The following is a 13,444-nucleotide window of genomic DNA, read 5'->3' on the forward strand; positions in this document are numbered from 1 at the left end:
AGAGTGTGATGAAAAGGATGATTGTACAGGGCAGAAAAGTGTTAAAGAAACAAGAGGCTGGACTGAAGGAAATACAACTGGAAGAAGTTGAACCTATGTAAAATTACAAAAGGAAACTGAATTAGTAATGTTTATTTGAAATTGTTGAATTTTGTGTTGAGTCCATATGGCTGTAACATGCCTAAATAGAAGATGCTGTTCTTTTAATTTCATTAGAATAGCTGAGGAGACCAAAGGTAGAGTGTCTGCAATTAGATGGAGAATTAAAGAAAAATGGCAAAGGTAACTAGACACTTGTGAATTGATTAAATGCATTCCACAAAGTGGTCACTTCAGAAATGAAATGCAAGCTCGACCCTGACCTTTTAGTCACTTCTCACTTTAATTCTTCTGCCTCACTTCCACTGTGAATTCTCAACCCTCACTCAATCTGTTACACAATTCCATTGAAGTTCGAGGGAAAGCACCTTATCTTCCATCTAGACACATAAGAGGCAAGTTGTCTCAAAAGTAGGCCAGATCATTGATCTGATATTAGTCTGTCAGTCGTTGTCAGTTTGGTAACAAGTGTCTCTCAAGAAACAACAGCGGTCACATTGAAGCCTTGACAGTAGCAGTACATGTCAATCATGGCATGTGCACATTGGCAGGGAGGGGATGAGGAAAGGGTTCATGTCACAGGCCCGTGTGCATAATTTCCTTCTACCGATGATTGACGTGGAAACAAATGTGCCATTTCTTGCCTATGTCCTCTGCTTTATCACCAGCCCAATAAAAGGAATAGATGAGCGACATAGTAGCCCGGCTGGTAGAGTCACTGCCTCAGTGCCAGAGACCTGGGTTGAATGCTAACCTCACCTACTGTCTGTGTGGAGTTTGCACATTCTCCCTGTGACCATACGAGTTTCCTCTCTGGGTGCTCCAGTTTCTTCCAACATACCAAAGGTGTGTGAGTTGGAAGGTTAATTGGCCACTGTAAATTGCTCCTAGTATGTAGGTAGAATCTTGGGGGTGTTGAAGAGTAGGTGGGAGAATAAAAAAATGGAATTAATGTAGGATTAGTGTAAAATGGGTAGTAGATGGTTGGTGTGGACTCTGGCTGAAGGCCCTGTTTCCATGCTGTATCGCTATGAAAATCATCACCTGGAGTTTCCATGTCAATTGTATGGGAGGAAGTGGGAATTTGGAAAAAAAATACGCATGCATGCATTGTGTGTGTGTATGTATATATAAAGTATTCCCTCTTCATTTAATAGTTTGTCCAAAGCACCATTGCCTTGTTGGCTAACATTTTGCATTGAGAATTCATAGAATTCACTGTATTCTTTCCCCTCTCCCCGTTAAAGATTAAACCACAGGGCCTGGAGGGGCCTCAAGTTGACCAAGTCCAGTTCACTGGCTGGATCACTAAATGGCAGGGGCTGCCCAATGAAGCAAATGCCAGGAGATTCCATCTCCAGTGGATCAGCCTCGCCAGCAAGTGGGCCACTCCATTTTTTTACTTAAGATTTCCAATCTTTCCCTTTAGTAATTCCAGATAATGATTTGGTTTCTCCCCTTCTCACCAGAAATTTTTGTTTGGTATTGGTTTATTATTGGTATTGGTTTCCCTGTCGCATCACCACCCTCTTTCACCTTGCCATGTTTTTTGTTGCATTTTTATTTTTCCTTCCTCTTAAAATGAATTAGAAAGAATCCTAAAAAGTTACTGCCCAGAGGATGGCCATACAAATAATTTTCATTTGGTACATTTTGGAATAGCTTGTGATAAATTGCTCAGTTTCAATATTAGAAATAATTCTAAAAAATGCTTTGTAATAGGAACGTACTGTTGATGCCTGAAATCTGAAATAAAAACACAATGCTTTGAAATACAGAGTTTGGTCTTCAGTGATCAGAGAGCTGCAAAATCGGAGCAGGATACTTCTGACATTTATTTTACTGGCTTTGTAATTATCTGTTTAAGAAGTGTAGATTAGTGTGGCAGAGAAGCTCACCATAATCATTAATAAGCATTCAAAAGTAATTGTTTGCCAGGTGTCTAGCTTTGCATATAATTATATGACATGTAATATTTCTGACCTTTTGTTTTTACAGTCTCAAATGGTACTTTTAAAATTTGGACTTTGGTCTGAAATTTAAGTGAAAAAGAAATAGACCTCCTTGCTAAATTATATCAAATTTTGTATGTTCTGATACCATCAAATGCCTTGCTAATAACAGTGTCAATTTAGAAAGGATTGTCTGTCGATTGCTGCAACTATGTTTCTCACAATTTTCTTTATACCATTGTGGAATTTGTTTTTTGAAAGATTTAATTAGCAGTTCAAATAACCAATATGTCATTGCTCCTGTATAGTCTTGAGCAAAGCATTGCAGTTTGCAATTCAATACTGTAATAAAATCTCAGGCTGGATTATGGATTCAGGTTTTTACAGCAACATCTGAACTCATAACCATTGATTTAGAAGTCAACATCATCACCCAAAACTTGGAAAGAAATGACTGAATTAAATGAAAGAAATGACATCCTTGATGACCTGGTTGCTCTCAAATATACAGCTGAATAATATTTCATATGCATCCACTCCAGATCACGAAAGGATCAATAGAGGGTTTTTCCAACAAAGCTTATGCCATGCTCTCCATAAATTGTCAGAATAGTGGTGTTTTTCCAGTGGTCATATAACCATAATTGTTATGTAGGCTGGATGCAGGTATGTAAGTACAGAACATATTGACATGTGCACGGTAGTTAGCCAGGACAGTAACCACCCGTCTGCTATGAGCACAACCAAGCCCACAGCGTGTGTGTGAAGATGAAAAAATTCACACAAAACTTGCAATTATGTTGTGCCCAATTACGTTTTCCTGATACCCAAATGTACTCTGGACAATGAATCACTTTCAAAGTGTAATTATTGTCTTACACAGATAAACGGAGTAATGAATTTACAGATAGCTTGAAGTTGTTATTGCTGACTCAGTTGATTAAATATACACTTCCCTTACAGAAATTTCAGGAAGAAATAATGGCCAGAACACTGGAAGAATGTATTGCCTATCTTATTAAAACAGGTGTTATTTAATCTTGAAGCCATAAATTTTGTGCCTGAAAGGCAGCAAATCATTTAAAGTTGCAGTGGTCAGCCCAAAATGATGTGCTGAAGACAATGAACTAAAGATAATGGGTAAAGCAAGAACAAATTACAATGAACTCCGAAATATTTGTTCATTAAAATAATTATGGCGATATATCTTTATGTTTGAAAGGTATTTTGTGCTCCCAGCTCCTTCATAAAAAAAAGAAATAAACCGCTGTAATTCATGCTTTACTATCTTTCACATACAGATTGTCACATTTGCTCAGATGAACATGCATATTCCCCTTGTGTGACATTCCTCCGTTTCTGAGCCTGTGCATCCCCAGTTTATTGGCCATAACTTTGGTAGCTAGAATTTCAGCCTCTAGTTCTAGATTTCTCCTTGCTTTTTTCAGACGCTTCCTAAAACTCTTGTCCAAGTTTTTGATCATATGAGCTAATGCCTCCTAAGCTTGATGACATTCTAGTTTAATTGTACTTCAGTGAAGTAGCTTGGAATGTTTTAGATATTAAAAGTACGAAACAAATAAAAGTTGTTGTTAGCTTAAAATGTCCATTTTATACCCTTTGTACCTTTTATATACTCTGTATGGTCCAAATTTGCTTTGAAATATTCTAAATATCATGAAGCTTGCATCGGGTGTTTAGAGTTGTTGGAACAGAGTTGCAAAAAAATTAAGAAATTTAGTTTTCAAATAAAAACAATTTTTTTTAACTTGACTATGAACAGCAAAACAATTTAATAAATGGGTCATAAGGTATGTTTTGAATTAAAACTGATCTACTATTGGCCTGTCAGTGGCCATTGATGTCTCACAATATTTGAATTGTTCAGGGTATTTCACAGGAAATGTAGTGGTGTTTCCATCTGTTTCATCACCTACTGCATTTTAATAAGTGCTTGTAATCTGAGTTACTTAGATGCTTATAGCAACCACTTATAGGAACTTTATATTGAATGGATCCATCTATTTACTATGTTATCTCATTAAACTCAGCTGTGAATCAGCAAGAAATACAAAAATATGAAGAAATGCTTATCAAGCAACACATCTATTTTGTTTGGAAGTAACAGAAAAGGTTGCATAATATAAGGTCGTACCATGAAAAGCTATTAAGCATTAAAGATTCAATGGCTTAAAATAAAATTGACACAAGTTTAAGTTTTGGTTCACATCAGCTACGGGAATATCAACTCTGAATTGAATATGCTGAGTCTTATAAGAATTTTGTACATTTTAATGAAATCTCTCAACCTTCTAATTCTAATATAGTGCCAGTCTGCTTGATATCTCATTTATTACAAACCTGCCATCCCTGGAATTAATCTTGTGAACTTTCACTGTATTCTCTCCATTGCAAGTATAGTATATCTTTCCCTACCGTTCTTGACGACCTTGGGTTTTCCCATATTATATTCCATCTGCTGCACTCTTTCTTGTTTCTGTGAACATCCCCTGAGGACTCTTTTGGATCATACTCTCTGCCCACATTGCCACCTAGCCTTGCTTCTCAACAAACTTGGATTTATTATACTTGATCCCCTCATTCCAATCATTGATATAGGATGAGAACAACTGGGGCCACAGCACCAATCCTTGCAACAATACCCCTCCCACCCCCGTCACTGTGTCCCAATATGAAAATGACCAGGTAGTGTTTCCTGTCCATTGATCAATCAATTCACACCAGTATATTGTTCTCAGTATTATGCACACTAGCTTTGCTTAACAATTTCTTGTGATCTAAACATATCACAACAACTGATTTGTCTTTATCAGTTCTAGTAGTTACAGCCTTTTTAAAAACAAAATAATCCCAACAGATATTGTCAAACATAATTTTTCTTTATTAAATCCATTTTGGATCTACTCAATTCTACTCGATTGCTATTTTCGAAGGTGCCCTATTACCACTTCCTTAATAAGAGACTCCAGCATTTTCACAACTACTGATGGCAGCCTGTCTGGTCAATAGTTCCCTGTTTGTTTTTCTTAAATAGTAGGATATGTTTGTGACATTTTTATTTTGGAGGATGACAACCAGTGCATTCCCTTCATTTTCAAAACACTTCTGTAGTTTTGCGTATACCATTTTCCTTTTATTTTAATAGCGCACTCGCAAAGTGTTTGTTACTAAACTATCAATTCAGAAGATTGGACTAATAATCATGTGACTCAAGTTTTACATTGCAGCTGGGGAAATTGGATTTGGTTTTTTAAAATCTGAAATATAAATGTAATATAAAATAAAAACCACCAAAATCTACAGTCCATATCTGACTTGGCCTAAGTGTGAGTCCTGTCTGATTGTGTGCTTCCAAAGCGTTGTGGGAAAATTTAAAGTCATAGGCCCTTCAGCCACTAAACACCCATTACACTGATCCCCTTTTATTCTCCCCCCACATTATCACCAACTCCCCCAATTTACAGAGGCCAATTTACAAGCCTGCACTCCATTAGGGTATTTCCTATACCTCTTTGTAATCAAGCTGCATAAATCAGGGTGTATTTTTGTTAATCAGGATTGAAAGTTTAATACTTTTTAAAATCGAACAAAAAAATGGCAGGGTATTAATGTGGGTTTCTTGCCTTTGTTTAGAAAGACTTTGGATTTATGTAGTTTTTTTTAATATACTTATGCCAGATGGTGTTTTACAACCAATTAAGTACTTTGACCAACACAGATCAGAAAATGGTTCTGCCTTGGCGCAGGCAGTGATGAAACTTTGTCTGGACCCAGTAGGACTGATTACAAAATGGCTGGGCGATTTCTGTCCTATTTTTGACTGCTAGCCTTTTTCTTGAATATTACACTTACGTTGGACCTGTTAGGACAGGAATGGACTGTCCAAAAATGATTCCTACAACTAAATTGGCAACATTTGCTGTCTAATTTGATATTTGAAGAGAATTATTTAAGTATGGATTCTTAAAAATTAAGATAATAAGACAAGTGGTTAATGTCTTAATTATACCACTGATATTTATGTAATAAAAACAGAATACTAGAAACACTCAGCAGATCAGGCAGCTCTGTGGAAATAAAATGGAATTAACACTTCACATTGAAGACCATTTGTCAGAATTGGAAATGGAGTTCTGACAAAAGGATTTTAACATGAAAATTAGGACAGATAAGTCACCGGGGCCTGACGGAATATTCCCCAGGCTGCTCCGCGAGGTGAGGGAGAAGATTGCTGAGCCTTTGGCTAGGATCTTCGAGTCCTTGTTGTCCACGGGGATGGTACCGGAGGATTGGAGGGTGGCAAATGTTGTCCCCTTATTCAAAAAAGGTAGTAGGGATAGTTCAGGGAATTATAGACCAGTGAGCCTTACGTCTGTGGTGGGCAAGCTGTTGGAAAGGATTCTTTAGAGATAGGATCTATGGGCATTTAGAGAATCATGGACTGATCAGGGACAGCCAGAATTGCTTTGTGAAGGGCAGATCATGTCTCCCAAGCCTGATAGTGTTCTTTGAGGAGGTGACCAAATAGATTGATGAGGGTAGTGCAGTAGGTGTGGTCTACATGGATTTTAGTAAGGTTCCACATGGTAGGCTTCTTCAGAAGGTCAGAGGGCATGGGATCCAGGGAAGCTTGGCCATGTGGATTCAGAATTGACTTGCCTGTAGAAAGCAGAGGGTTGTGGTGGAGGGAGTGCATTCAGATTGGAGGGCTGTGACTAGCGGTGTCCCACAAGGATCGGTTCTGGGACCTCTGCTTTTCGTGATTTTTATTAATGACTTAGATGAGGGGGTAGAAGGGTGGGTTGGCAAGTTTGCAGACGACACAGAGGTTGGTGGTGTTGTGGATAGTGTGGAGGATTGTCGGAAGATTGCAGAGGGACATTGATAGGATGCAGAGCTGGGCTGAGAAGTGGCAGATGGAGTTCAATCCGGAGAAGTGTGAGGTGGTACACTTTGGAAGGACTAACTCCAAGGCAGAGTACAAAGTTAATGGCAGGATTCTTGGTAGTGTAGAGGAGCAGAGGGATCTGGGGGTCCATATCCACAGATCCCTGAAAGTTGCCTCACAGGTGGATAGGGTAGTCAAGAAAGCTTATGGGGTGTTAGCTTTCATAAGTCAAGGGATCGAGTTTAAGAGCCGCGAGGTAATGATGCAGCTCTATAAAACTCTGGTTAGACCACACTTAGTACTGTGTCCATTTCTGGTTGCTTCATTATAGGAAGGATGTGGAAGTGTTGGAAAGGGTGCAGAGGAGATTTACCAGGATGCTGCCTGGTTTAGAGAGTATGCATTATGAGGAGAGACTAAGGGATCTAGGGCTTTACTCTTTGGAGAGAAGGAGAATGAGAGGAGACATGATAGAGGTGTAAAAAATACTATGAGGAATAGATAGTGTAGACAGCCAGCACCTCTTCCCCATGGCACCAATGCTCAATACAAGAGGGCATGGTTTTAAAGTAATGGGTGGGAAGTTCAAGGGAGCTATCAGAGGAAGGTTTTTTTTACCCAGAGAGTGGGGCCTGGAGCAGTGGTGGAGGCAGGTATATTGGTCAAATTCAAGAGATTGTTAGATAAGCATATGGAGGAATTTAAAATAGAGGGATATGTGGGAGGAAGGGGTTAGATAGTCTTAGGTGAAGTTTAAAGGTCGGCACAACATTGTGGGCCAAAGGGCCTGTATTGTGCTGTACTGTTCTATGTTCTTATGTTCTAAAATATGAACTCTGTTTCTATTTCCACAGATGCTACCTAACCTGTTAAGTGTTTCCAGCATTTTCTGTTTTTCTTTTAATTTCAGATTTTCAGTATCTACAGTGTTCTATTTTTCTTGATTTTTTTTTGTAATTCTTTGTAATACAGGAAGTCCCTGGGTTACGAACGAGTTCCGTTTTTGAGACTGTTCGTAACCCGATTTTGTATGTAACTCGGAACAGTGTCCACGCACGTGCACTTGAGCCAGGGATTGCGGCTGCGCATGCACATTTGGGCCGGGGATCGCGGCCGTACATGCGCACTTGGCCCGGAGTTGGGCCAAAGAAGGTGTACCGCCACCGTGGTAGGATCGGGGGCCGGGCCCGCTTACAAACCGACCATGAAGGTCGGTTCGTAAGTACGAGCATTCGTAAGTCGGGGACTTCCTGTATAACACTTCTGGATTTCTTGAGACTTTGTCAGTTCATTCCCTTCAATGGTTACCAGCACTGAGGTTCTTAAACCAAGAAGGCCCCACTTTCAATCTCTTGGTTTGTGTTCAATTTGCTGGCTTCAATGAATGCAATACTTGGGATCTTAGAACTGGTCTGCTGCAGCTATGGGAAAGAGAAATGAAGACTTAGATGAGGAGTCTGTTTCTCAGCAGTAAGGTGACATTTGCTATGGAAATATACCTGAGGAGACTAAATTAGATAAGAGCAAGTTTGTGCTCAGTAAATAGCTGTCAATGCTCACACAGATGAGTTACGGGAAGCCTGATGGCACCCGTGGAATTGTATCCTAACAAGCACAGTCTCTTGAGAGGCAAGATCCTGGCAGTTAAATAAAAATGTGCAATTGGTGGATGAATAATTCTATGCTACTACTCTCTTTTCACATGTCTGCCTTCCCCTTTTGTGTAAATAGTATTTGTATTTGGTTTGGATAAGTGAAACAGAATAGAACTTCATGTGATCATTCAATTGGAGGAGTTCTTCTATAACAGATTTGTAACATTGGCAGACAGTTGCATTTTCCTCTGAGGTTTGCTCCTCAAAGGTGAAATGCACTACGAACCAAAATTAGCAATGGCCCATTTTGTATGGGTATAACCAGTTGGGTATTTTTCCAATCACTTCAAAACAGTTTTTCTCTGCAATGTTAATCCCTTCTAATCATGATGATGAGGAATGATGTGACCCTTTGTACAAAGGCTACGCCTGAGTCAGATTAGTCTCCCTGATTTATCTGTTTGCATGTTATTGGAGCATGTGAGGTTGAAAAATCTTAACCCATACTAATTGCAGTTTCTTCATTCATGTTTCTACCATTGATAGTGTGAAAGTTGCTCTTTCCAGCTTTTATTTCCTGAAACCAGTAATGTGTTGTAGCACATTTCCTTTTGTGCCATTAGTAGAATTCTCAACTTTTTTTTATATAAAGCGAAACAATTCGATTCCAACTGCTCTAATTATGGGGATTAGATAAATCATCAAGCGTCAACTCTGATGCATGACAACAAGGGTGATTGCTTAAGACTGTAATTCCATTAGAGTAATGCTCACTTAGATAAGGTTTTAAGACATCTCTATTAGTCACATGTGCATCGAAACACACAGTGAAGTGCATCTTTTTGCATTATCTTCTGGGGGCAGCCCGCAAGTGTCGCCACACTTCTGGCGCCAACGTAACATGCCCACAACTTCCTAACCTGTACGTCTTTGGAATGTGGGAGGAAACCGGAGCACTTTGAACTTCAAATAAATGTTAATTAAATAATCTGAGTTCCAACAACATCAGAGTACTGCATTTATTACTGTATTAGGAAAATATAGTGGAAAATTATGAGCAAAAATTTATGAACAGATCATTAGAATTGTGTTATTAAGTCTTAATTTTGAACATTCACTGCATTATTTGTTCCTCTGGTACTTTCTCTTTCAATTAATGTGGGTGATTTTGTTTCCCTGTTCTTTGGTTGGGGGGGGGGGGTTAACTTCTTGATTTCAGCTTGCAGCAGCCCCTTTGAAATTAGGAACTAGGGTGCATTTTTATCAGTAGCATAAATTGTTGAAGTATTATGACCTAAATTTGTCACATTATTATGATTAAATGAATTAAGTGGTGTTTTGGTACTAATAAAGGGGTCTTTAATGCTATATTTTTGTATATATGTTTATATATAACCACTTCCAATGGAAGAATCACATAATATATGCACATTTCATACTCTGTATCCATATTCATCTATCAAGGTACATTTGGTAATAAACTGTGCAACTGCATTTACCTCAAAGCCACATTTACAATTTTCTCATCAAAACCTCAAAACTTCAAAAGGGATTGGGTGGTTGTTCAAATCAGTAATGGCAGATAGTTGGCATGTTTGGCTTGCATCAAAAGTTAAATAAAGACATGGACTTGGATCAGAAACTGCCTCTCGAAGAGGGTATTAACATCTCTGTTAGGTCTCAGGATTTCATTGTTGAGTGAAAGGGCATGAATAGTTACTGTTTCACACTTCTGTAAAGCTGCTCGTGATTTTGTCCTGTATTGAAATTTACATAACTGCAATTTTCTGGTGTTGCAAGTAATAACACAATTTTGAATCTTTCATGCTTTAGTTGTCTATTTAGTCTATTGAATTTTTGATGCACCTGACAGGATTTATTTACCAAATATTAATGTGATTTATTATTAATAATATCTATTTTATTTAATGTATTTGAAATTGAGTCATGCTGTTGTTTTCTGTGACTTCTGGTTTACTTTTTGTTTCATTTTGTGATTTGCAAAGTGAATGGCTGGGATATAGCCAGCTAAGGATGCTTTATTTCTCTCAAAATCTGACTATATTTAACATCTTAAGTTGAAGATTTTTCAAGAAAGATCATATGGGCTATTTTAGTTTATGACTAAGAATCAGTCTTCAATGTGCAATTAAAATGGTTTGTGTACATTCACTGTCAACTAAAGCAAATGTAATATTTGGCTAACCATGGTTAACCACCTTAGTATGAAAGAGTCTCAAATAGAATCAATTTTCATAAATCACAAAATGGATGTGCTATTGTTAAATTCAAGTTGGCTTTTTTTTAGGTAATCATCTCTAAGGTAGTGGAAATGTACTTGGACACTATTTTAATATATCTATTTTAAATGCTACTTAAGTTCTAAGCTTGACACCAGTCTTGGAAGTCTTTTTTAAGTCTTGGAAGTTGCCACGATTGTACCAATGAAATAATTTTTAGGTTAGTGATGTGAATTACATAAGCAATAGAAGCAGGACTAGGCCATTTAGTACCATGCTCCACCATTGAATAGAATTGTGTCTGATCTTTTACTTAAGTGTTGGTTATACTAACACTACAAATCTTGTTTCCTATTAATATCCCAAAATTTGTTGGTCTTTTTCTTGAATATATGACTGAACTAGGGTAGAAAATTCTAGAGAAACATTGCTCCTAGGTGAAGATTTTTTTCTGTCTCGTTTCAGTCTTGAATAGCTTGTGGACCTTCATTTTGGATAACCCAGCAAGGGGAAGTGTCGTTCTTGGATCTACCTGTCAGGCCTTGTAAGAATTTTGTATGTTTCAATGAGGTCACTCTCTGAACTCAAGGGTATAGGCCCCATATCTACTTAATCTGTCCTCCAATGGGCAATGTCCCCATCCCAGGAAACAATCCAGGTAACCTTCGTTGTACTCCTGTCATTAATATATCCTACTTTGGGTCGGAAGACGAGATCTGATACTCTCGAGTTCAGGGAGTGACCTCATTGAAATATTCTTACAGTTAGATCTAAAGATGATGCTTCTCTGGATCTTCATCACAATTCTCACAGCTACTTGGCTTTGTATCTAATTGGAATCCATTGTATGAGGTTGTCAAGTCCAAATGTCCTTTCATAAGCAACCAATTTTAATGATTTTCTACACCACAAAAAGACCAGAAATTATCCTCCTTTGCTGAATAGGAGCAATGAGATAATTGTTTACAGTTCTGGAAAACTGAGTAATTATTTGCTGCTTGTTAGGTGATGATGGGTTTCTTAATTTACCTTGCCAGAATAACTGACAGGAAAAGCTAGTATTTTCAAACTAGGTAAGCTAAAACAGCCTGTGATTGAAATGTGAATGTGCTAATAGCCAAGCAAAAAGTGCTGAGTTTTGTTCAATGTAAATAATAAATAATGGATTTATAAAGTAACCTAGCACCAGGATCACTTAAAAATTCACTGCTATGTTTTTAAATTGAGAATAATTGTACTGTTCTGGTCTTCAGATGGTCCTTCTCCAACATTACTGCATGCTGTGAGATTGAAGCTTTCCCAGTACATGGTATACAGCTAGAAGCTGTGAGGCCTCCCTTGGTGAAAACCAACTCAGTCAGCTGTGATGAACATTGTCAGCATGAACTCCGGGAAGAATGGGAAAATATAGATTTGGGGGTATTATTTTGCAGGAAATTTCTTCTTAAACGCTTAATTATTCCAATTGTTCTATTTTCCTCCAGTCCTGCTTTGACCCTCAGCACAGCTGAGTCCAAATTGTCTCATGGAATATTTATCCCAAGTTGGATGGTTGCAAGGGAGGCTGGAAAAAAAAATTGAAATCAAATTATAATACAGTATGTTTAATGAAGTAATTTGTTTATATGCAGTTTTTTTTTGCAATTTTTGAAGACTTTTTATCCAAAGTAGATCTCTGAACTTGCTGTTTAAAATGTGGCTCTATTCCATTCAATGTTTCAGTGTAAATATTAAACCAGTGTTATGGGAGAAATATCAATATTTGAAATCTTGAAGAGAAATTAGTTGTAACCACAGTGCTTGGTTTTGTTTAGTATCACCTAAACCTCCTTTTTCAAAATAAGCCTGTCTACATGTCAGTTATTTAATAATATTTTTCATTGATGCTTATAATGAAGCTTGTACAATTTCAAAAATAACTTCTAAAGTTCAGTCTCCCACTTCTACTTTTATCAATAGATCGAAGAAAACCAAATAAAGGAAGAAGAAAAAGATGAAGACACCAAGGAGAAGGATGTCCCAGTGAAATATGATGTTGGGGACATGGTGTGGTCCAAAGTCTCTGGTTATCCTTGGTGGGCTTGTATGGTTTCTTCAGACCCTATCTTGGGTACCCACACAAAAGTGAAAGGTAGTTAAAATAATAAACATAAATATTGAGTAGGTGAAGCAAATCTTATTTCACCAATTTTTAACCAGATGAATAATTGTAAAGCACCTTTAAATTAAATAAGTTATTTCTAACATTTTGAAAAATATATTAGAAGAATCATTGCCCCACTCTTAATAGTGATGTGCTTGTTCAACCAGAAGGAGGTTGATAGGTTGCATTTGCATATATGTTTTGCCTCTATACAGAGCCTTGTCCATATTTTTACCTCCATTATTCTTTCTCTTCTACCTTCAGATCTTCCCTTCTATCTTCAGTTCTGGTCACCTCATTATAGGAAGGATGTGGAAGCTTTAGAAAGAGGAGATTTACCAGGATGTTGCCTGGATTGGAGAGCATGTCTTATGAGGATAGGTTAAGCGAGACAGGGCTTTTCTCTTTGGAGAGGAGGAGGATGAGGGGTGACTTGATAAGAGGCATAGATCGAGTGGGTAGTCAGAGACTTTTTCCCAGTGTGACAATGGCTAACATGAGGGGAC

The 13,444-nt window shown here is 37.8% G+C and overlaps 1 protein-coding gene and 1 long non-coding RNA gene across 3 annotated transcripts in view; one reads left to right on the plus strand and one right to left on the minus strand.

Annotated features, from left to right (window-relative positions):
- The window catches only part of nsd2 (nuclear receptor binding SET domain protein 2), a 91,327-nt gene that overhangs the window by 7,120 nt on the left and 70,763 nt on the right, over positions 1 to 13,444 (plus strand). For both annotated transcript variants that reach the window (XM_052037479.1, XM_052037471.1), the window contains exon 3: positions 12,755 to 12,926. In XM_052037479.1, coding sequence (XP_051893439.1) covers positions 12,755 to 12,926 — 172 coding nt within the window. The remainder of the gene's footprint in view (positions 1 to 12,754; positions 12,927 to 13,444) is intronic.
- The window catches only part of LOC127582308 (uncharacterized), an 86,695-nt gene continuing 85,192 nt past the window's right edge, over positions 11,942 to 13,444 (minus strand). The window contains exon 4 of the long non-coding RNA XR_007958093.1: positions 11,942 to 12,359. This is a non-coding gene — a long non-coding RNA (uncharacterized LOC127582308). The remainder of the gene's footprint in view (positions 12,360 to 13,444) is intronic.

The sequence above is a fragment of the Pristis pectinata genome, chromosome 2, assembly GCF_009764475.1.
Source record: "Pristis pectinata isolate sPriPec2 chromosome 2, sPriPec2.1.pri, whole genome shotgun sequence".
In the NCBI taxonomy this organism is placed as follows: Eukaryota; Metazoa; Chordata; class Chondrichthyes; order Rhinopristiformes; family Pristidae; genus Pristis; species Pristis pectinata.